This window comes from Crocodylus siamensis, chromosome 9 (assembly GCF_052110815.1).
Source record: "Crocodylus siamensis isolate JL-2025a chromosome 9, ASM5211081v1, whole genome shotgun sequence".
Classification (NCBI taxonomy): Eukaryota; Metazoa; Chordata; order Crocodylia; family Crocodylidae; genus Crocodylus; species Crocodylus siamensis.
This window is the reverse complement of record NC_143403.1, coordinates 38,083,996-38,108,214: the sequence shown is the minus strand read 5'-3', so window position 1 is coordinate 38,108,214 and position 24,219 is coordinate 38,083,996. Positions and strand designations below refer to the sequence as shown.

Below are 24,219 nucleotides of genomic sequence, written 5' to 3'. Positions count from 1 at the left end.
GGTCATTGCAAGTCCCCTGGCACGGCTTTACGAGTGCTCGTGGTGCTCTGGTGAGGTACCGGAGGACTGGAAGAGGGCCAACGTGGTTCCCATCTTCAAAAAAGGCAGGAAGGACCCGGGAAACTATAGGCCAGTTAGTCTCACCTCGATCCTAGGCAAACTGTTCGAGAAAATTATGCTGGCACACATCCAGGAGGGGCCAGCAGGAGACTGCATGCTTAGGGGCAACCAACATGGGTTCATCAGTGGCAGGTCCTGTCAGACCAACCTGGTGGCCTTTTACGATCAGATCACCAGATCATTAGATGCAGGGGTAGCAGTGGATATAGTCTTCCTGGACTTCCAGAAGGCTTTTGACACTGTCTCTCACCCTGTTCTCATCAAGAAACTGGGGGGCTGTGGTGCAGACACCCACACAGTCAAATGGGTCGCCAACTGGCTGGAGGGCCGCACCCAGAGGGTGGTAGTGGATGGGTCCTTCTCAACCTGGAAGGACGTGGGCAGTGGGGTTCTGCAGGGCTCGGTCCTCGGGCCCGCACTGTTCAACATCTTCATCAGCGATTTGGATGAGGGGGTAAAAAGCACCCTGTTCAAATTTGCTGATGACACTAAGATGTGGGGGGACGTGGGTACATTGGAAGGATGCAACAGGCTACAATCAGACCTCGACAGGTTACAAGGGTGGGTGGATGAGAATAGGATGGGCTTCAACACAGACAAGTGCAAGGTGATGCACCTCGGGAGGAACAACTGGCACCATACGTACAGGTTGGGGAACTCCCCTCTTATCAGCACGGAGGCGGAAAGGGATCTGGGGGTCATCATTGACTCCAAGATGACCATGGGCCGGCAGTGTGGGGAGGCAGTAAGGAAGGCCAACCGCACCTTGGCATGCATCCACAGATGCATCTCGAGCAGGTCCAAGGAGGTGATCCTCCCCCTCTATGCGGCATTGGTCAGGCCACAGCTGGAGTACTGCGTCCAATTCTGGGCGCCGCACTTCAAGAGGGATGTCGGCAGCATGGAGAGGGTCCAGAGGAGGGCCACTCGTATGATCAGAGGACAGCAGGGCAGGCCCTATGAGGACAGGCTACGGGACCTGAACCTGTTCAGCCTCCAAAAGAGAAGGCTGAGAGGGGGATCTTGTGGCCTGTTATAAACTAGTCAGGGGGGATCAGCAGGCATTGGGGAAGTCACTGTTCCCCCGAGCACCGCCAGGTGTGACCAGGAATAACGGTCACAAGCTGGCAGAGGGTAGGTTTAGGTTAGATATCAGGAGGCGCTACTTCACAGTCAGGGCGGCTAGGGTCTGGAACCAACTTCCAAGAGAAGTGGTGCAGGCTCCTACGCTGGGGGTGTTTAAGAGGAGGTTAGATGCACATCTTGCTGGGGTCGTATGACCCCAGTATTCTTTCCTGCCATGGCAGGGGGTCGGACTAGATGATCTGCTCAGGTCCCTTCCAACCCTACAAACTATGAAACTATGAAACAGTTCTAGTTCCCTCCACAAATGGACAGCGACACAAACACAGACACGCTGACCCATTCCACAAGCACGGAGTGATGCAGCTGCTCTAAAACTGGCAGGTCTAGTTCTAGTGAGAGCTAGGAGTGCTGAGGCCTCGGCAGGGACTGCAAAAGTACTAGGCTAGAAAAGATGCAGGCCCCCAAGCCAGTCACTGATGTCCGGGGGGAGATCGCCTAAGCCATTGTGTCCCCTTCAGCACCTCAGACCTGTCCACACTTGGGCTTGCAGAGTGGGTGACCTGCCAACTCCTCACAGGGAGGGAGCACCCACTACTCGTATGGCAAGAGTGACACAAATGGCTGCTGTCCTTGACTCAGAGGATCAGAGCATGGCAGCAAGTGGGGGAGGAGGGAGGCCAGGGGCAGGGTGGCCCTGAGAAAAATCACCAACCTCCCCATTCTCTACAAGAGGGGCCAAGAGAAGGGCCCAGGGACTGGACCACCTGAGGAGGCCAAGTGCTGAGGAGGGGTCCTACCTTCCAGTCTGTGTCCACTGCCGAAAGGAAGGCATCTGAGTTCTCCTGGAAGAGAAAACATCACAGAGAGACATTAGAGCTTGCACGGGCCCCAAGGTGGAGCAGCAGCTCCCTACACCTTGTTACCTCCTCTTCCCAGCTCCTTATAGCAGGAGCTCTGAGGAACCCCCATGTGTCCATATGTCCCCCCTCACTAGACCCCAGAAAGAAGGATATTTGGACTGGGACCAGAGACATTGAGCAGGGGAGATGTGAGGTGTTCCCAGCATTATGTTCTCCAGGGTTTCATCTCTCAAGCCACAAAGCTCTCCCTGCCCAAGGCAGGAGACTGCTCCATGAGTTGGACAGTCTCCCAGCTGGTTTATTCCCATATGCTTCCTGTTACACCCCTGTAGTGCAACAGAAGGACACCGCCTGTCAGGGACAGCCTCCAGTATCAAACCAATGCTGTCCGAGTCTGTGACAGCTAGTCCAGATCAGCAAGATCCTGCACTCTGATACAGGGAACACAAGTCCATTACTCCCCCAGAGAATAAATTAATAGAGACCGAGATGAGCTGAGAAGGAGCTTGGGCTCCCCAGGAAAGAGACTACTTGGAACTGGGAGCAGCAGAAAGACAGAGAGCAGACATCTCAACTGAGAAGCCTTGGGAGAGCAGAGGGGCATAACTGAATGGGCAGCAGAGGGAGGTACACAGCACTTCTACTTTAGAATGGCTGGCAGCTGTGCATAAAAGCCACCCTTGTATAGTCATGGCGATGGATGTTGGCTGAGACACCAGGACTGAACTAGAGATTTGAGCCTTGAGCTAAAGCTCTCAGACCTCATTTCGTCTGACACACACACACACACACACACACACACACACACACACACACACACACACACACACACACACACACACACACACACACACACACACACCTGGTGACAAGGAATTCCACACTTTAAATGACACAGTGTGAAAAAGAACTTCCTTTTGCTGGTTTTAAACTTACTGCCTGCTAGGTTCTTGTATTGAGAGATAGTAAATAATAAATAGTAAAACACACACGCGTGCACACACACACACACACACACACAAAGCAGGAGACATACATATTCCATGCACTTGCATCCATACAGCAGTGTTTCAATATTTGCACACCTTCCCACCCAGAAGTTATACAAGTGTTTCACACACTTGGGTCTCTATAGTGGTAACCTGGCACGCACACAATCCATGTATGTATGTTCAAGATACTGCATTTGAACAGCAGTATCTTGAACATACATGCCCATGTTCTGCATTCTCTCCCCTATACTCCAGCACCTGGGCACTTGCCCACTTCTAGATGTGTCTGTATGTGTGCACCTGCGTGTGTGTCTGTATGTGTGCACCTGCGTGTGTGTCTGTATGTGTGCACCTGCGTGTGTGTGCGTGTGCGTCTCTAAATCAGCTTCTAGATGCAGCCAAAAGAGATGCCACCCTAGTTGTGTTTCTCCTGTGGGAGCTATGTCTCCTCATCATGCCATGTCATCCATTATTGACAAAAGGCCCACATACAAGATACAGAACTGAAAGGTAGGCCTGCCTGGGAACATGGGTACAGACAGACAGTCAGGCTCAGGGGCACAGGCAACCAGAAAAAGAAAGAGGAGAGAGAGCTCAGATAATCCAGGAGAGGCAACTCCAACATGGACTAATTCAAAGTAGGAACTGTGCTAGTACCTTCGAAAGGGAACCTTGTCCCCTCACCTGCTCCAGCACAACAGTCAGAATCCTAAGTGCTGCCTCTGAGTGGGTGTCCATTGCATCCTTCCCTGGATGGAAAGATTTCCACAGAACACAAAGCAGAGCCAAATGAAATGTTTAAAAACAACGTTTCAAAAATATTCCACACTGAAACAGTTTGTAATTTCTATTCCATAAAAAGAATCTGAGATTTTGACTTGTTGCCTAAGTCAGAATGAAGAACAATTTTAACTGTCATGATTTCCTGTGGAATAGAAATTCTCTTCCCCAATTTCAGAAGACCACATTGAAAAATCACGCAGACCATATTTCTGCTGCAGAAGAGACAGGCCCAAAATGGCTGGAAAAGGGTCAGGTCCAAAACGGGTGATCCAACAGCTCCTGCACCATAGGGGTATTCTTCACTGCCCCATCCCTGCATAACCAGTTTTACCTGGGAAAGCAGCAACAATCAGAACATCAGAAGCTCACAGGTAGAAGCAATTGCACAAGAGAGAAGGCTGATAAGAATCAAGCCCACACATGCGAAGGGGAAAAGGGGCTAGAAGTAAATTGCATCCAATTGACTGAAAGCAGTGGTGGTTCCAGGTTGCAAAGGATCCCAGAACAATCTGAAGACCTCATGCCCTTGTAGACCCTGAAATACAGCACCTTTTGACCAAGGGCATGTGGCCAGAGTTTGTCTCTTAGAAGATGAAGTAGGTTATACTGGATATGAGGACAAATTTCTTCACTATTAGAACAGTGAGGCAATGGAACAGTTTCTCTAGGGAAGTTGTGGACTCTCCATCATTGGAGCTGTTCAAGAAGTGGTTGGATAATCATTGGTCAGAGATGATCTAGGAGAAGCTATGGCTATTCTGTGTTATGGTGTTTCCCATGCTTCTGGGCTTTGCTGCTTTTTCCCTCCTGTTGCTACACATCAAGGGGGGGGTGTTGCTTTCCTCAGAAGCATTGGGTGTTGGATACAGCCACAGTTGGGGATTTTGACTGAGCTCTGCCAGTGCTCCTGCAGGAACCAAAACCCAGAAATTCCTAGCTAGAGGATCTTGCCCCTCTGCTGAAGGTCAGATCAAGCACCAAAAATTTAGGGTCACAAAGGAATTTTGCCCCACTGTCAGCTTGGTACAGACTGTGGGAGTTTTGCCTGCCTCTGTATCAGGGGGTCAAGGTCCTCTTCCTTGGACTCTCAAGCATATTTTAACAACCCCTGCAGTAGCAGGACACTATCCACCTGCTTTCCCTATGGCAGGTTAGGGTGTTTTGCTTTGTGGCTGTGTGTTAGGATTAACTGAAGTTTTAGCAATAGGTAAGACAAGGATTTGTATGGATGATTTGGACAGGGAAGATCCTGCTTCAGATAAGAACTTGGACTAGACCTCCCTTCCATCCCTATTCTTCTGTAGCTCTATGATTTCCAGTGCTCTCCTGCAGTAGGCAGCATACCACCTCCTTGTGATGAATCCCCACAGAGTAAGTCTCCACCACAAAAGATGGCAGGATCATGTTCAACATCCTGACACTGGGAACCTAAGATGCCAGGAAGTTCTGATTTCCAAGAGCCTACCTGGGCAGTAGATCAGCCCATAAAGGAACCATACAATTAGACAAGTGCAGGGTCCATGTGTTGTGCCCCAAGATGTCTCTTGTTTGAGACACGATCTGTGCAACACTGGGCTCTTCTGGCTGTCTGCCCATCCCACCCTAAACAGCCTGCACAAAGAAATCAGCTGGCTGATCTCCATTATAGACTCCCCCCAGACTCCTCCCTGCTCCTTCTCTAGTCCCAGACAAAGCAGTGCCTGTCTGGTTCCAGATGCTACTTTCCTCCCACTCAGCTATTACACAAAGGGTGTCAGACCTAGGTTTTGAGTTTCATCCCCCATGGTCTAATTGCAGGGAAAGGGAACCCAAGTCCCTGTGATTAGTGCTTTGCTCCCTATGCCTGAAGAAGGGTGTTTGTGCTCAAAAACTTGCAAAGAACATATTTTCCAACTATTTAGTTGGTCTAGTAAAAAAACAACTATTTATTAAAGACCAACTATTTAGTTGGCCTTTTAATAGTTTCCAACTATTTAGCTGGTCTAATAAAAGATCATTTACCCAAAGAACCTTGTTTGCCTATGTCCTTACACCAACACAGCTATAACCATGGCCCTTGCTCTCACAAAGGAAGGCAAAGGATAAACAGGGTGGATGAGTCACCATGCATCACCCGTCTGGCTGAATTTGGATCACCACTGAGACACCAAATGGAATCAAAAGCTGCTATGGCTGGGTGGAAGGGAGGGTCTGGGGTAGCTAGATCACACCCATCGTGCATCATTTGTTACTTCAGAGCCTACTGCCCAGCTGGGCACTCCCCCATCACTGCAAAGACCCAGGCTTGGAGCCACACCCAGGTGGGCAGGGAAGGCACCAACAATAGGTAGGTGCTCAATCCCCGAGCACAGACCAGTTGTACCAGATACTCATCCCTTTGGATGATATAGGCTCAACATTTGGCCACAAGATGTCACTCTTGCTGCTCACAAAGCAGATGGGGTATGATTCTGGAGTGGCAGCTCAGGCAGGCAGAGGCTCCTAGTGTCTGCAGGTGCTGTCCAAGCCAGGAAGCTGAAGTATCATGAAACCAATCTTCAGCTAAGGCCCAGTTGCATTACTCCAGTACCCTGCAGTTTCTTTTCAGTACAGACCAGTCTTGCAACATCAGCTCAGAGGCTCAAGGTGCTACCCAGGCGTGCATGCTGGGTTCACTGAGAGTCAGCCAAAGGCCCCTGTTCCCAGTAACAGTGCTGGGCACTTTGGAAGTGGACTACCAGGGTGTCCCAGAATGCATTGGAGCAGTCATGGTTACAACAGGATATGGTGTGTGACATGGACACCCATTGCTTCAGAGTCGCACACACCCCCACCCACCCACCCACCCACACAGAACTCAATTGCTTGCATCTGAGCTACAGGAGAGCTCTCCTAGCTAGCAGTAGTAGTAGGTTCTTTATCTCTCCCAATGGGCTGAGTATGATCATGCTCATTCATAAGGCCATACACTACAGGCACTCAGGCATTTCAGCTGCACCCAGGACTGCTATGCACAAGTATCACACTTAGACAAAGACAAAGCAAGGTACATAGCCACTCCCTGCAGTCCACAACCCCAGTGTTTCCTTGCTTGCTTAGCACTACTGACTAGAAGGGGTGAGGGTGTAGGTCAGACAGTGACAGAGGGGAGAGGAAGACAACACACTCACCAGCTCAGTGTCCTGCCCACGCAGCAGCGGCTTCTCCTCAGTGAATCGCAGCTCATGCAGACCTGCCATGGTCACTTCCTGGAGCAACAGCCCTACAAGGGGACAAAACACAGTACATACATCAGTGCCCTGGCATCCAGCCTGTTGGGACTACAGAACCCTTCAACCTAAGCTCAGGGATGCAGGAGCAGAGGACAGCTGCACAGGGAAGCAACCTGCTTAGCTTCCCCCACTCTCCAGGGATATGTAGCTTGACTTAGCCTCGCAGGTGAGTGGGAAGCTCAGGTAAAATGCCAGAGATGTGCTAGTTGGGAGTGTGAACCATATGTAACTGCTGACCTTGCCTGACTCCCAACTGCAGGTTTTAAGCAGCTTTGCACTGCCCTGGAAGGCTTCTGACCTCACTGAGCAAAGCCTGAGCTCTGGGTAAGCCAGGAGACCACAGGAGTTTCACTTTCTTAGCCCACCTCTCTGGAATTAGTGGCTAGCCCCATCCCACAAGCTGCTGGGTAGCAGTAACCTTTAGACCCATTCCCATGTGAGTCAGCAGGGCCATTTACTGTTTGTACTGCAGGAGTAACTAGGAGGCCTTATCTGTAGACCAGGAGCCCATCATGTTGGGCACTGTTCACACTATGAACAAAAGAACAACCTCTTTTTCAACAAGGTCCTGCTCTTTTGCTCTCTGGCATTTACTGAGTAAACAGATTTACACTGGGTGACTGAGGGGGCAATCTGCCACCCCAACCCCTTAGCCTGGGAAGTCTGCTGCTTCCCAGGGCCCCACATCCGGGACATTGTGGAGAAGATCCCAAAGCTCCTCCGGCCCACTGACAACTGTCCTATGCTCCTTATTCATGTGGGTACCAATGACACGGGTCGGAGCGCTCCCAGCCGGGTCATGAGGTGCTACATGGATTTGGGAGCGGGGCTAAGGGGTCTGGGGGCACAGGTGGTGTTCTCTTCGATCCTCCCAGTCTCAGGGTATGGGCTGTGGAGGCAGAGGAGGCTCCACATAGTCAACCAAAGACTGTGGTGCTGGTGTCATCAGGAAAGCTTTGGCTTCCATGACCACAGCCCACTCTTCAGCGGGAGAGGCAGCGGCCTCCACCTCTCTCCCCTGGGGAGGAGGCTCTTCTCAGCCAGACTGGCTGACCTACTCCACCGGGCTTTAAACTAAGCCCGTTGGGGGGGCAGGGGGACTACCGCCACTGCTGGCCTGCTGAGCAACCCTTGCAAAGCCAGCAGGCCAAGGCACTTAAGGGAGCCTACCCCTGCCCCAGCCCTGGCACGATCTTTGGGCAAGGCAAGAACCCCCAAGGGGACACTTGCCTGCCTGTACACAAATGCCAGGACCTTGGGGAACAAGCAGCAGGAGCTCACCCTCCTGCTCAGTGCAAATAATTATGATGGGACTCCACACATGGCTGGACCACGGGTATTGATGGCTATACCCTGTACAGGAGAGCTTGTGTAGATAAAAGGGGCGGGGGTGTAGCTCTCTATGCTAAGGAAAGCTACGCGTCCCTGCAAGCTGATGTTGGCGAGCAAGGTAGACGACTGGAGACCCTCTGGGTTAAAATCCGTGGGGAATGGCACAGGGGACATAACCGTGGGAGTCTACTACAGACCTCCCACCCAAAGTCCTGAGCTTGACCCAGGAGTTCGCCCAGGAACTGGCTAAGGCCGCATGCTCCAGGACCATGGTTGTCACAGGTGACTTCAATTACCCGGACATCTCGTGGGAGGATCACTCAGCAAAATCTGAGCAGTCGCAAAGCTTCCTATTGTGCGTGTATGACCTCTACCTGACTCAAGAAGTCTATGGGCCAACGAGAGGTAAAGCCCCACTCGACCTGGTATTGGCAACTGGGGATGACTTAACTGGCGACCTAGTGATCGATGGGAAGCTGCGTGACAGTGACCACGAGCTGATCACCTTCACCATCTGCCATAAACCTGGCAAGTCAGTCAACATCACAGAAGTCCTTGACTTCAGAAAAACTGACTTTAACTAGCTCAGGAGGCTGGTTAGTGAGGCTAAGGGACCATGACCCCAGGGAGAGGGGAGTTCAGGAAGTGTGGTAGCTCCTCAAGGGAGCAATCCTCAGTGCACAAGCTAATTCTATTCCATCTCGGAGGAAAGGCAGCAGGAGGACACAGCAGCCCCCCTGGCTCTCCAGGGACCTAGCAGACATCCTGAGGCTGAAAAGGGGAAGGCCTACAAAGGATGGAGAACAGGATTCACCTCCAAGGAGGATTATTCTGCACTGGTCCGGTCCTGCACGGAGGAAACCAGGAAAGCCAAGGCTGGAACTGAACTCCAACTAGCTTCAAGCATCAAGGGCAATAAAAAGTCCTTTCAGATATGTGGGGAGCCGGAGGAAAAGCAAGGGCAACACTGGACCCCTGCTGAACCAGACGGGACAACTGACAACTGACGCCCAGGAAAAAGCCAACCTATTGAATGGGTACTCTGTGTCAGTCTTTCATCAGTGCCATGGGACGTCCATGCCCGCTACAGGACAGGGAGGTCCAGGTGAGGGAGATCCCCTGCCCTCCATTAATGCTGACCTCGTGAAGGAACACCTTGAGAAGCTGAATACCTTCAAGTCAGCCGGTCCTGACAATCTACACCCAAGAGTACTCAAGGAGCTGGCAAGCATCATAGCCCAGTACCTGGCACAGATCTTTGAGGACTTCTGGTGCTCTGGTGTCATGCCCGAAGACAGGAAGAAGGTCAATGTGGTGCCTGTCTTCAAGAAAGGAAGGAAAGTGGATCTGACTAACTACAGGCCCATTAGCCTGACTTCTATCCTGGGGAAGATCTTAGAAAAGTTTATTAAAAGAGGCCATCCTTAATGGCCAACATCCTGAGGGATAGCCAGCACAGTTTTGTTGAGGGTAGGTCTTGCTTGACCAATCTCATTTCCTTCTATGACCAGGTGACCTATCACCTGGACAAGGCAGAAGAGATTGATGTCATATATCTTGACTTCAAAAAAGCCTTCAATCTGGTATCCCATGATCACCTCTTTGCAAAACTGGCCAATTGTGGCCTTGGCTGAAAAATTTGCTCCATGGTTGGACCCAGAGAGTAGTAATAGATGGAAGTCACTCATCATGGTGTCCTGTGTCCAGTGGGGTCCCCCAAGGCTCTGTCCTTGGACCTATGTTGTTCAACATCTTCATTAATGATGTGGACACTGGAGTCAGGAGTGGACTGGCCAAGTTCGCCAACGACACCAAACTTTAGGGCAAAGCATCCACACCTGAAGACAGGAGGGTGATCCAGGCTGACCTGGACAAGCTCAGCAAATGGGCGGATGAGAACCTCATGGTGTTTAACACCAAAAAATGCAAAGTTCTCCACCTTGGGAAAAAAACCTGCAGCATCCTTATAGGCTCGGCAGCGCTACGTTGGCTAGCGCTACAGAAGAAAGAGACTTGGGGGTCGTCATTGACCACAAGATGAACATGAGCCTGCAATGCGATGCCGCAGCTACTAAAGCAACCAAAATGCTGGCTTGCATCCATAGACGCCTCTCAAGCAAATCCAGGATGTCATTCTCCCCTTGTACTTGGCCTTGGTGAGGCCGCAGCTGGAGTACTGCGTCCAGTTTTGGGCTCTACAATTCAAAAAGGATGTGGAAATGCTTCAGAGAGTCCACAGAAGAGCCAGCCACCTATAAGTTTATCGGGGTGACCACCAGGATCTGGGGGAACGTTTGTTCACCAGAGCGCCCCAAGGGATGACGAGGTCAAAAGGTTATAAACTACTGCAAGACTGTTTCAGGCTGGACATAAGGAAGAATTTCTTTACTATCCGAGCCCCCCAAAGTCTGGAATAGCCTGCCATTGGAGGTGGTTCAAGCACCTACATTGAACACCTTCAAGAGCAAATTGGATGCTTATCTTGCTGGGATCCCGTGACCCCAGCTGACTTCCCGCCCCTGGGGCAGGGGGCTGGACTCGATGATCTCCCGAGGTCCCTTCCAGCCCTACTGTCTATGAAATTATGAAAATGTGCAAAAGATCTTAGTAATGGGAGACAGGGGAAGTGAAGGGGGGTCTTTCTGTGTAGTACCTAAGAAAAGAAAGACTTAAGGTAGTGATGCTGCCCACATGAACACCAGCTCCCTGGTGGGCATCAGGCCCTGCCCACTCACTTCCACTCCATGTGCTTAAACCCAGCAATTAAACAGCTTGAGCACACACCCCAACGCCACACTCAGGCTCCCTCAAGACAGGATCCTGAGACCAGCTCTAAAGATGTGCATTCAGAAACTGACTAAGCCCCCTCCTGGGCCTGGGTGCCTGTGGAATAGGACTGAGCAGACAGGACTTGGGGTTAGCAGTGATCCTACTCAGCAAAGGCAGCACAGGGGATTTCACACAAACCCACTCAGTCCTGACCAGCTCAGGAGCCAGGCGAGCGGTCAGTGATAATCCAGGAGCCACAACAGTCTCTACAAGCATCTATTCCTGCTTCTACTGGGACAGGTAAGGACTTGGACTACAGCTGACAGGGACAGACAGCACATGCATTGCATTATTCAGCACTGCAGCCCTGCACAAGCAGGGAAAGGAAAGCTTTGATGCCAGCTTCGGGGAAAGGTGGTGGAAGTACCATGGCTTGGAAGCTGTGGTCTGAGCATCACCAATTTAAGGAGAGGCTGCCAGTCGTGAACTTCCTATCTCAGCTGCACACAGCACTTCCCTCCCCAAACTGTTTGCAAACGAGTCACTGCAACCCATTGCCGAAACGCAGACGCCTCTGGCAAGCTCAGCCCAGCCCCGTGCAACTGTTTATGACTGATGTCTCAGCCCTACACAACTGTTTATGACTGATGTAAAGGAGACTGTAGCCACCGACAGGGATGCAGCATGTGCACGATCCGTGCTGGCATTTCAGGGTAATGCCCTGAAAGAGTCATACAGAATTGTGACTACATGCAGCCTCAGAGGTCATGCCTGCATCCACATGGCATCTGCTTGCAGCAAAGCACCCCTTGCACTGCCTTGAGGGCCTGGTTCACAGCAGACAGATGGAAAAAACAGTCTGTATGGAAGGATCATGGAGGTGTCCCGTCTAAAAGCTACTCCTGCTTTGGTTGGGACATCTGACAGGCCCAAGATGCCATTGCACACAGTGGAGAGCAGGGCCGAGTCTGGGGGTTCCAAAGAGAGAAGTCACCCGTCACCCTAATCACCACATAAAAGATAAAACATTGAGCCAAACCTCTAGCTAAGAAAGTCTCAGGCTCAATCACACAAGCTTCTTCCTGAGAGGCACCACCACTAGAGCCGGAGACGGTGTACCACTTCCCACAGAAACCCAGAGGTTAGACTGCAGACCAGGTGGGAGAAACCAAGATTCAAGTTAGACCAGGGACTTCAACTTTAGCCTCCCACATCCCAAGCGAGTACATGACTCACTGAAATACAACCCTCAGAGACTCCACGCCAGAGTGAAGAACCTTTTCCTGACACAAGCTTTCTTTGCAACCACAAATAACTACCATTTGATGGAACCAATACTTTGCAGAGAGAAACCACGTTGTCAGAAAATGCCTGACTGGCACCAAATTTAGCCCAAACTCAGACCGCTGCCTCTGCAGGGGATTTCACAGCCCACCTCTGCCTCCAAGCAAAACCCAAGGAGGTTGCCAAGTGTCTGCACTGCTTTATATTCAACATGCGCCATGCACAGATGAGGCCCAACCAGCCGCCAGCTCTTACTCTCTTACTTCCCTGGAGAGGCATCAGACAGGAAAGATTAATTAACTAATTTGCAGCCGACAGTGGGTTACTGGGCAGGGCAGCGGCAGTCTCTTTGTTTAAGGCATGGTGCCCTTGTTTGGGATTATGAGGCATTTGCTCATTAACTTTCCATTGTATTTCTGCACCAGACTCATTAGCTCATCGATGGACTGCCCTGGGGAATGAGCATAGAGCAGAAGACAGCATTTCCACTCTGAATCTGCTACAGAAACCATACTTCTCACTGGTCTTGAGCTTCTTGGAAGGGCAAGATGACTATACTAGTCTTGCTTTGTTACCAGGTCCAGGCTGGGCAATGGATCTGGTAGAGCCATCTCCTTTGGAAGCATATGGCAGGGTCTTAAGGGATTAACTACACAGGAAATCTTTACCAGTAATACTGTCATAGCTGCAGCAGTGCAATCAGGGGGTGGTGTAGGGGGGATGCAACCCCCCTCTCCACCCCCCCCACAATCCCTTTCCTGGATCTGCCATGTATAGTTTCACTGCATCTGATGTAGCGAGTTTCAGCTCACAAAAGCTTGTAATACATATATAGCTACTTTGGTTAGTCTATAAGGTGTAAAACAACTATACATATAGAAAGTAGGGTAGAATCAGTGTATTTTAACTGCTGTAGTTATACCAGTTCAAGTTCCTGTGTGGAAACTCTGGCCACATCTACACATGGACGTTTGGTTCCCAGAGGACAACTAGCGGTGGTACACCTGGGCTGCTGCTAGTTGTCCAGAGGGAACATACATACCATGCACTCTCTGGTGTAGCAGGTTACCCTGGGTGGGGTAGGGGAGGCTAGGGCCAGCATTCTGCTGGCCCCATCAGCCTTACCTGAGGTCCTAGGGGACTCCCAGGACTGCAGCAGCAGTGATCCTGCTGCTTGGAGTCTGGCCAGCAGCCACAGTATGGGTCCAGCCAGCCAGGTGCTGGTTCTGACCGGCTTATGCTGCTCCCACGTGCACCACTTGACTTTCTTTTTTTTTGTGTGTGTGTGTGCGCAGGTTTTTTTGACCCTTGGATCTTAACACCGCTCCACCCCCACCCCACTGCCTTGAAGTGCAGAGAACAGCTAAATGTGTAGTATAAACACAGCTGCACTCATCTGGACATGGCTTCTTAGTCTAGCTTTATACCAATAATTCTCCCCATGTGGATTTACTCTAGTGGTTGAAACACTAAACCTCCTGAGATGCATAGGAAAGTTACACTAGTATAAACAGAGGTGTATGTCAGTGCAGTCACTGTCCTGCCCCTACTGGAGAGCTGTCCCCATTGACCTATCCCCATCTATCCTATTGAGTGTGATTGGTGACATCTTGCAAGAGAGGCCCAGGACTGGGAACAGGAAAGAAGTCATGGGAAATGAGCCAAAATCCAGAGCTCTCAGAGCTGGAAGCAGGAGCAAATCCAGTGAAGTCAGCAGTTGTGGGCCAGGTCTGACTTTATTCCTGTGTCTGGCTGGAGGAGAGTGCCATCCGAGAGCCGAGAAAAGGGGTATTCAGGCCTGTAGTGCTGTGTGGATTGTCTTTCACTGCATCTCTTTATCAAAGCCACATAAGGGGCTACTTTCCAAACCAGGCTTAGAAGCTGCAGACACATTTGATGTGCAAGTGACACTGCTTCAGGAGACAGTAGAAATCAGGTAAGCCCCAAGCAGCTGATGTAGCATAGCACAGCATGAGCGGGGAGGAGTGGACGCTGATACCTGTTGCTGCCATGACACAATGTGTGTGCTCCACCAATAACAAAGATGAGTCCACACAAAAGGGCAAATCCTGCTACTGGGTGACCCTGTACTGACGATCTTTGCAAACGGCAAAGTGTGAGGACAGGAAACTGACTAGATCACATGGGTCAGAAGGCTTTTTTTTTTTCTGCACCCACTGAATAGGGTTGCTTCTATAGTCAGAGATCCTGGTTTTGTCTGTTTAAAAATTGCAAGTTCTCTGACGGGAGGATGGCTTTGAAGATTCTGATTAACCCCCCCTCCCCCAATTCCATGTTTTCCGCAATTAAAATGAAATGCCATTATACACATATACATACACATGTATATGCATGTGTGCATGCGTGTGCGTACACACAAACACACACACCAGTGGAACACAATATTTTTATTGATATATTTACAATTTTAAAGCAGTTTGGAAGCCTACCAGTGCCTCAATCACTATAACAAAATAAATTCTAAATATGTATAAATGTTGGTGTTTGATTCTGGCATTTTGGGTCCAGCTGCAGCTCTCTCCCCTACTGCTTTGTGGCACTGAGCAGCCCCGATATGCTGGTGCCCTGCCCTGCTATTGCCCCTCACTCTCCACCCACAGCCCCCTACCTCCCCAGCCCTGTGGGAGGGATCCACCAGCTGCCAGGGCTACGCAACCAGGAACCCGGGTCCCCAGCCTCATGCCCCGTGCAGCAGTGCCCAAGCCCCGGCTGCTGTCTGTGGGAGGCAGTGGATGCTGCCGTGGAGCACAGAGCCCAGCCCCCACCCCCCAAGGGCAGAACGGCTGGGATAGAGCCCATGCGGGGAGCAGGGGGAAAAGAGGGGGCATGTGAAAACTGCTGGCTGTGAGCTCAGGCTCCCTGCCCTGCTGCCCTCCCCCCGGCGCCTCTGTGGCCCAGTGGGTGGGACCCAGTGTGGCAGGGCAGAAAGGGACCAAATAGGGAAGCTTGATGCCACTGCTGGGAACCCTGCACCACCACGGCAAAGCATCCCCTGCTCGGCCAGCAGTAGCAAAGGGGACAATTCTGCACTGCCACTCCTGCTGCTGCCCCTTGTGGTTCGGGGCTCCCAGTGACAGCAACAAGCTTTCCCACCTGGCGCCACTGCCCTGCTGCGCCAAGTCCCGTCTGCTGGGCTGTGGAGGCCCTGGGGGGAGGGCAGCAGGGTGAGGAACCCCAAGCCCACAGTACACATCTGGGGGCCATGTGCTCCCCATGACTCCCCCCAGGAGTACACACACCAGGGGGGCACCAGCCCCTACCCTGTCCCCTGGGTGAGCTACCCATGGCCCCGACCTGCTCCCTGCCGGGGGCCTACAGCTGCACGTTCCAGCCCCAGGCCCAAAGCCCAGCCCTGCCCAACTCCCTCCTTCCCTCTCTATGGAGGGGGGGGCCTCAATTCCCCACTCCCTCTGACCCAGACTTACTTGCAGGAGCTGCTCTCCAGGCTGTCCAGTATCCATACACACATGCTAGTGCACATGCACATGGCACCCCTGCCTAACCACCTGCCTCCCACTCCCTCCAGCCCCTTGCAGGCTGGAAGTCTGCCAGCCTGCAAGCAGAAACCCACCGTTTCCTGCATTTCTCTCTTTTAAAGAAGAAAATCTGTTTTTTCTCTTGGGGGGGGGGGGGGGAGGAAAACACAGGTTCTACCACATTTTTCTTTGGCAGACAGAAAACCCAGATCCCTGGTGATCACACAGTCCTCCTGGTCCTCCACACCCACTAGAAGGACTAGCAGACAATACGACAGTAATAGTCAGCCCCTGCAAGGGACCAGATTGGAACCCACAAGAAGCTACTGGTCTCTCCCCCCACACACACTGCCGTTGCCCTCAGTGACTGCCTTCCATTCCCTTCCACACCCTTGAGGCGGGCAGGCCCAATTACCCTTGCTCTCTTATGTGCTGCACATTGCACTTTGATGTCAAATTTGAATTGGCCCCAGCTGCCCACACCTTTCTCCTTGAAACCAAACCTTCCCTCAGCTTCTCCAGCAGCACCTGCAGTCTAAGAGGTGCCTCCCCTACCCTTTTCTCACACACTTCAGTTTCCTGCATGGCTCAGGAATCACTCAGAGCCAAGCAGCGGGCTAGGTCTGCTCCATTCAGGGAGCAAGTTCTAAATGTGACATAGGTATCTGCATCATGCAACTACAGGTTCCCAGTCAGAGCCCAGGAAGAGTTCCCCAAGGATCCCAGGCAGCTTTCTGCCTTTCCCAACACCACGACAGATGTTGTTATTTATTACTCCTGGCACCAGAACCTCTGAATTCGGTCATGTAATGTTTTCTAACACGTTAATCTGCATTCTGGAGGATAAGAGCAATGTCAGGCAAGTTAACTTTCAAGCACTGAAACAAGTTTGGAGTTCAAAAAAAAGGAAAATAGAGATCCTCATGTGTTAATGAAAGGACCTAAAACAAACCGGGTATGCTTAGCCCCAGTTCAGAGCTTGTATTAGAATATGGGACTTGGGGGAAACTTTTTGCACAGAACAAACATAGCTCTTCCCATGTTTGCAAAGCATCACCAGCCTGCTCTGTTTCTCAGCCATTGCTGTTTGATGAATATTTCATGTAAACATATTTCACTCCGCAAGGTATTCATTTTTAGAAGGGTGCAATTGGACACAGCAGTCACATGTTCTTGTTCCTGCTCCCTGATTGCATAGTTGGAAGCTTTACAAACAAGAAGGAAAACAAAGATTTCTAGAATGGTTGCACAGACATTTCTGGAGAGAATGACAGGGTGAACATATTTGCATGGAGTTCATGCAGGGATTTGTATGCAGAAGACAAAGCTATAAAATACAATATCAAGCAGATGAGTGCAACCTAAACCAGGGCATGAGTACCATCATAACTAGTTCATAGTTTGCAAAATGCCTGAAAATTTTGTTTGTCTGTTTTTAACCCATCTTCAAATTCTGGTAGTAGGGAGATGCCAATGTTTTTGAAAACTACAGGGCCCAGGTTCAAGTCTGAGCTGAGTTCAGAGTTTCAAGCCAGAAATCCTAACTAATTCTCCGAAACAAAATGACTTCACACAGAAGTCACTGCTTTCCTTCCATCTTTTCTAGGACAGCCCTCCGCGGGGACAGGTGTTCTTTCAGGTTTGGGGTCTTATTCTCATTTTGCTGCCCTCACTGTAAATCAGGATTATAGCCCCTAGCGTCAGTGAAGAAAAAAAAAGTGAGACGATAACCAGACCCTTGAATTTAACACACTGAAGAGAGACAACCTTTATGCGCAAGTGCCTCACTTTGCCTGAATCTACATGCCTGCAGCCCCAAGAAACCAGTAGCATTCTTGGGGGGGTAAATGAGGGCAAGATCTGAGTATGCCACAGGCCTGCCTGGAGCGCAACTGACTTACATACCCCTTGGCAAGAAGCGTGAGAGTGAAATCCTAGCCCGAGGGAATGCTATGAGATATTTGCCACTGGCACCAGAATTTCAGCCCCACAGCCTATTCAGGAGTCAGCTGAGAAGGCAAGAAGTTGGAAGGACCAGAAACTTCTGCCAAAGGAAATGGAAAATGATGGCTCAGGCAGCTCTCCCCAAGCAAGGAGTTGAGAAAGCCTGACTCTCGAAAGACTGCCAAGCTTGGTTTAATCACTGACCTGATTTGTGTGGCAGTAACAAAACAGCAAAAAAGTCTCCCTCTTAGGACTTGTCCAGATGTCTGGCATGCCAGTAGGAAGTCAGAGGCATATCTGGTTTTGAATAATGCAATATGATTGGAGAATAAATGCTCAAGGTCTGCTATGTCCTCCCTTGGGATACTGTGCCAGGCAGATCTCAGCTCCCATGATGACCCCCCTCAGGAGGGCTGCAAAACGAACAGGGGCCATGAGTCACACACTAAGGTGGGAGACACTTTAGGGGAGACAGAGAGGAAGGGGATCAATTCTGATCTGATGCCAGTGTAAAGCAGGGGTAATGTTATAGCAACCTACTGGGATTCACCGGTGCAAGAAGGTGCAATTCCATGTAGTTAATCCTGATTAATACTGCCCTGAGTTCAGTAAGGTCTATACTTACACATCCCAGAAGTGTGGTTTACTCTGGTTATCACACACATTAGGCAACCTTGAAGTGCTTCACAAACTCATCTACCTCATTTATTCCTCCCACTGGAAAGCTCTCCTATCAAGATTTTTTCTGACAACCCTGGGATCCCAGCCAAATTCCCTCTGTTCCTGGTAGGTCTCCACCGATTCCCACACCGTCCCCATCAGGGTGCGTACCGTTGGGGACCTGGGCAGTCACACCAATTGCTAGCCAAGGCCTTCTGATCTCCTGGATGTTCCTGGCAGGACACTACTCAGTGCCCCCATGCCATTCAGAGGAAGCAGAAAACTGAGGCACATTAACACACCTCAACCAGGCAGGAGAAAGATTGTACCTGCACCCTTCCAGCCTGAACACGCTCACTCTAAGGCTTCACTCTTTCCATGGAAACGAGATGTCCCAATGCAGGCTGGGCATATTTTTAGATGCCCATTCTCTTCCCACCACCTTGATACTGGGCTCCATATGAAGTTGTCACCCTCACATGCCACCTACAGTAGAGGGCACTGCCTGGTAAAACTCTTGGACCCCTGCTTAGAAATACTCTCCTGGCTTTTGCATTCCATGGACACAAACCTTCATCACTCAGCTCTGTGGAGGAGGCAGCTATAAAAAGGGTACAGAGTAGGCAGTGCCATGTGGGCAGATGGACTGAACTTGGAAGGAGGGATTCAGAACAAATGATAAAGGACATGGAGTGGTTGTGCATTCCAAATGCTCTTGTAAACAGGGCTTCCAGCTAGTACTGGTCAAAATATTTCCCTTTAAAAGCTTGTTTCCTGACACAAAATTGGGTTTACATCTTAATATTCCCACTGTTAGCACAGAAGAATCCAGTGTCATACATGCTGTACGAACACAGAACACAGTCCCTGCCCCAGAGCTTCTGTTCTATGTTCTAGGATGCATCACAAACAGCCTCCCCTCACAGAGACAGGAGACCACGCAGCATTGGAGGAAGAGTAGAAAAGTAAGGCTGGAAGAGACCTCAGGATGTCACCCAGTCCAACTCTCTGCTCAAGGCAGGACCACCCCTATCTAATGAGAGCTCAGCATTCTAGGGGAAAAGGGAAGCCTCAGGTACCAAACTACAACTCCCATAAAGCACTGCAGCGGCATTTCAGAGACACATTATTCAATGGATTGATTTTTCACTTAAAAATTTTCCAGGAGCAATTTAGACTTTTTTTCTTTTTTTCATAAAAAATTCTCACCAAAAATAATATATTTGAGTTAAGCTCTAGTTTCAGTGCTGGCAGCATGAAGCAGAAGTTCTACAGGGAGACAATCGCCAAGTTAGGGGAGCTTTGGGAGTGCAGGGCATGAGTGCAATAGTCACCCCTTACATAAATGTCTCAGAGAATTTAACAGAGCAAAAACTAAGATGGTTCTCAAAGGATTGCTCTAACAACCTCTGCAGCTTGGTAGGGAATGAATCCTTTGCAATAGAAGTCCATGAGTTGGCCAGAAGAGAGCCTTCTTTTCAGTTTTACAGGATTTTTCAGTAAGTAGGACCCCAATAATAAAGAAGTTAATGCCCCTGTCAAGTATGCAGGAGTCAGTATCACCCTGCACAAGGGGCAAAGCATGTTGCAAACACACCCATTCTCCTAGCATGTGTTAAGTGGATTTGTGTTTTGAAACCCCAGAAAATTCAACCCTCTCCAGAGCTCCAGGCACTTTGACCCACTATTTTGTTCAAAGGAGCCATCCCTGTTGATGGATCCTCTTAGAAACCAGAGATTGCACTCTAAAGAGCCAGTTGCAACCCCTCTCTCCCAGGCCCCTCATCATCAAGCCCAGAACACTTTTAACCCCTTCAAATGCACCTGACTATGTTTGAAGTGAAGCAGAACAGAATTGCACCACAGCAATAATGACAGCCCCACAGTTAATGAATGGGTTAATAAAGATCAAACTGATAGACTGGCTTGGAAGAGAACTAACACCTCAAAACCCAGCTGGGGAATTTCATCCAGTGATCATTCAGGTCATCATTAATGGCACCACAGATGTAGCTGATTTATCAGGTAGCAGCTGGTCAAGGTCAGGCTGGCTGGGCAAAGCAGTTAGTGCATCATTAATAGGACTGGACCCTATTTAAACACTCAGAAATGAAAATATGATGCAGGGGCTGGCAATCACCGAAGGTATGAGACACCTGGTTCCAACTTCCTGTTCTACTACAAGCCTCCTGAGTGACCTTGGGCAAGTCACTTAGCATCTCTGCACCACAGTTCCCTTGCTGTACTGTGGGAGCAATGGAAATTTGCTGCTCAAAGAAGTGTTGGAATGTGAAAAATGGTGCACGAGTGCTATGGCACTGGGAAGATACTATTTAGATTGCAGGCTATTTGTAACAAAGACAACCTCTTTGTACCTAGCACAGTGGGGCAATGGTCTGAGCTGAGGGCTCCTAGGCACCACAGTGATACAAATAATAACAATAGTGGCAATGCCGTTTAGCTGCATCCTATGATGTTTTACTGAGGATTTTCCTGGCAGTTGAGGACTTCAGTCACTAGATCTGGGAGCAGAATCTGACTCTCACTGTTATCATCACTATATAATAGTGCCCTTCCACTGTGGGCTGCCACAGTATCTCCCCAGCTCTGTGAATGCAGCCAATCAGCACCTGTGTAAGGTAAAGAATTATCATCCTCATTTCACAGTTGGGAAAACTGAGGTCCAAAGAGGCAGAGTCACTTGCCCAGGTCCATGTAGTGAGTCCATGGCAGAGCTGGGAACAGAACCAGTGTGTCCTAACTCTGGCACATGAACTGCTGACCCACACTGTCCCGTTTCATTTGCCCCCCTGCCTGGATCCCAAGTCTGTGCCAAGTCCAGAAGTCCAAACATGTGCACAAGCAGCTGGCACCTCCCTACTGGCCAAAGCTCATCCAAGTTACCATTGGAAATGCTTGTGGAACGCCTGCTAGCTGGGATTCAGGGTGGATGGATGTCTGCCTTGCATCAGTTTCCCCAGTCATCCAGCAAGACTGGATTTTCCAGCCTGTCTGTGTCCAGGTCTGGATTATGTCCTGTCTCACTTAAAATGGTACCATCCCTCACTTGTGGTCCCAGGGGTCCATGGCAGCAGCTACAGACCTGTGCTTAAGAAGGCCAAAAATCAGTGGAGAGCCATGCCATGCACTGCTTCCCTCCAGGCTTAGCAGTTGCCCTTTCCAGCTTCTCCCCTTTTCACTCTCCCTGGAGCAAACTAGGTACTCCAAACCATGTCTTCTCCTCTCTAGCTGTGCATGATGCTGTCAATAAGCCAATGCCTCACTGATGGCTTCCAGGATCTCCTTTCCCCTAGGACACTGTGCACAGCCCAAAGACAAAGGAAGGTCTTTCCAAGAGATACCAACTGGTCTATGAAATCAGGAAGGCAGTGCTGCCATCAAGCTCTTGGGGCCTGTGATCTTTAAGCACTTATATTAGGCCTGTTGAATAGGGAAGTATTCAATTCGGATTCAGATTCAGCCGATTTCTGGGAAGTGATTCGATTCGGATCACTGTCCTGAATTGATTTGGCCGAATCAGCTTTGGAAGATTCAGCAAGATGCTGCAATTTGGATCAGCCAGGGAGAGGCAGGCACAGCTGAGCAGCTGCAGGTTCTCCCGCAGCTCCTCCGGCTGTGCCTACCTCTCCCTGGGCAGGGGGAGCTGCAGAAGAAGCCCCCATGGCTGCCCTGCCCAGCCCCAGACTAGTTCTGGCACTTTAAAAACAAAAAACAAAAACCATACCAGCTGCAAGTGTGACAATTGGGGCCTCTGGGCACTCATGGCAAAGTCCGCCCCCCCCATGCAGCATGGAGCAGTGGGGGGCAGCAGGGATCACTTAGCACCCACCCACTTGGCACCCATGCAGCAGCTGCCCCATGGCACAGATGGAGTGTGGCTCGGCAGAGCACCATGCACGGTCTGGGAGCTGGGGCTGCTGAGGCTGAGTGGTGCCAGGTTCTAGCTGACACATGAAGCGGCCCCAGCTCCCAGGCAGCACACGATGCCCTGCCAAGTCATGCTACAGCCGCATGATACAGCAGCTGCTGCACAGGTGCCAGGTGGGGAGGGTGATCCCTGCTGCCCCCCACTGCCCTGCACTGCATGGGGGGTGGGGTCTGCCACAAGCACCCAGAGACCCCAGTTTCTGCTCCTGCAGCTGGTGAATATGGGGCTTTTGAGTGCTGGGACTGGGCAGGGCAGCCATGGGGGCTTCTTCCGCAGCTTCTCTGGCTGTGCCCATCTCTGTCCTGGCAGGGGGAGCTTCAGGGACTATGCCCTGCTGCTGCTTGCCCAGCTGGCATGGGGGGCGCAATGCAGGCATGGGTCACTCTGGGCAGCAGCAGGGCTTAACCCCCCTCCCAGCATCGCCACACCTGCATCAGCACTGGGAGCCGGGGCTCTGCCCTGCCGCTGCCTGCCAGCTGCTGGGGGGAGGGGGGGGTTGCAGGCGCGGCAGTGCTGAGAGCAGGGGCTATGCTCTGCTGCCACTCGCCCCCTTCAGTCTGGAGTGAGCCATGCCCACATCCTACCTCCACCCTCACCCGGCTGGGAAAGCAGTAACACAGCAGGGCCCCTGCCTGCATCGTACACCCCTCCCCTGCCCTGGCTGAGCAGCTTGTCCCAGCCCCAATTCCTCCCTCCCTTCCCCCAACCCCAACAGATTTACCAGATGGAGGCAGCTGTTAACTGCCTGCTTAGTGTATGGCTGAATCTCCGAATTGGCCGAATCTTTTTCCAGATCAATTTTGGAGCTTTTACTTGGTCTCCCAATTCGATTCAGGTTGGGAGATTCAGTCCCCAAATCGGGTCAAATCTCCTCTGAAATCAAATCAGCTACCAAAGCTTTGCACAGCCCTATGGTATATCAGGAGCCACAACATGTCATGGCTATGGAGTCATGGGCATATCACTAGGCTGCCTTGTAAAAATCAAGGCTAGCAATACCTACCTTCCTTCATAAGCCCCTGAAACCTATGGCCAAGAAAATGTTGTGTCCATGACAAGTGCCGCCTGCTGGAGGTGCAGCTGACTCACTGCAAGGTCCTTGCACTGTTCAGTGGGGCAGAAGCACCAAGAAAACATGCTTTGCTCAATGGCAGCCACTTAACTAGCTCCCTCCCTGCTAATTGGGGCAATGGCCAGGGGCAAGGATTCAGTGCAATCAATATTTCAGTAGCTCTGAACAATGGATTATTGGTGTTCCTAGCCTGTCTAATGGGCATGCTGGGCAGCACCTGCACCCAATCCAGGGAGTTAATAGGAGTGGATTGCTGCGATTTCCCATTCCACAGCCCTCCATCCTCATCACACTACTTCCTTGCTCAGTTACAGGCACTGAACAAGACCCTCTTACCTCAGTGTGGCTCTCTCTAGCTCTTTTTTTTTTTTTTACTGCTCTTTTCTGAAGCAGGCTGTGAAATTCTTATGAGTCTTGCCCACACAACACATCCCCAGAAGGCTCCGAGGAACAGGGGCATCACTTAACTGGTGCCTGTCTCCTTCCATGATGAACTGTGCTGACTGAGGAGGATGCAGCCCTACTAAGAAGCCCCCCCCCCAAAAAACAACACTGATCAAGGGCATGTCATGGGCCAGACTTAAAGCCAAAGACGACACAATGCTCGGAACTGAAGGAGG

At 50.7% G+C, this 24,219-nt stretch overlaps 1 protein-coding gene across 3 annotated transcripts in view; it reads right to left on the bottom strand.

Annotated features, from left to right (window-relative positions):
* NDRG4 (NDRG family member 4) overlaps window positions 1-24,219 on the bottom strand; it is a 90,406-nt gene that overhangs the window by 57,777 nt on the left and 8,410 nt on the right. For all 3 annotated transcript variants that reach the window (XM_090062156.1, XM_090062154.1, XM_090062155.1), the window contains exons 2-3: window positions 6,991-7,082; window positions 2,004-2,048 (exon numbers count right to left, since the gene is read on the bottom strand). In XM_090062156.1, coding sequence (XP_089918282.1) covers window positions 2,004-2,048; window positions 6,991-7,059 — 114 coding nt within the window. In that variant the 5' untranslated portion in view covers window positions 7,060-7,082. The remainder of the gene's footprint in view (window positions 1-2,003; window positions 2,049-6,990; window positions 7,083-24,219) is intronic.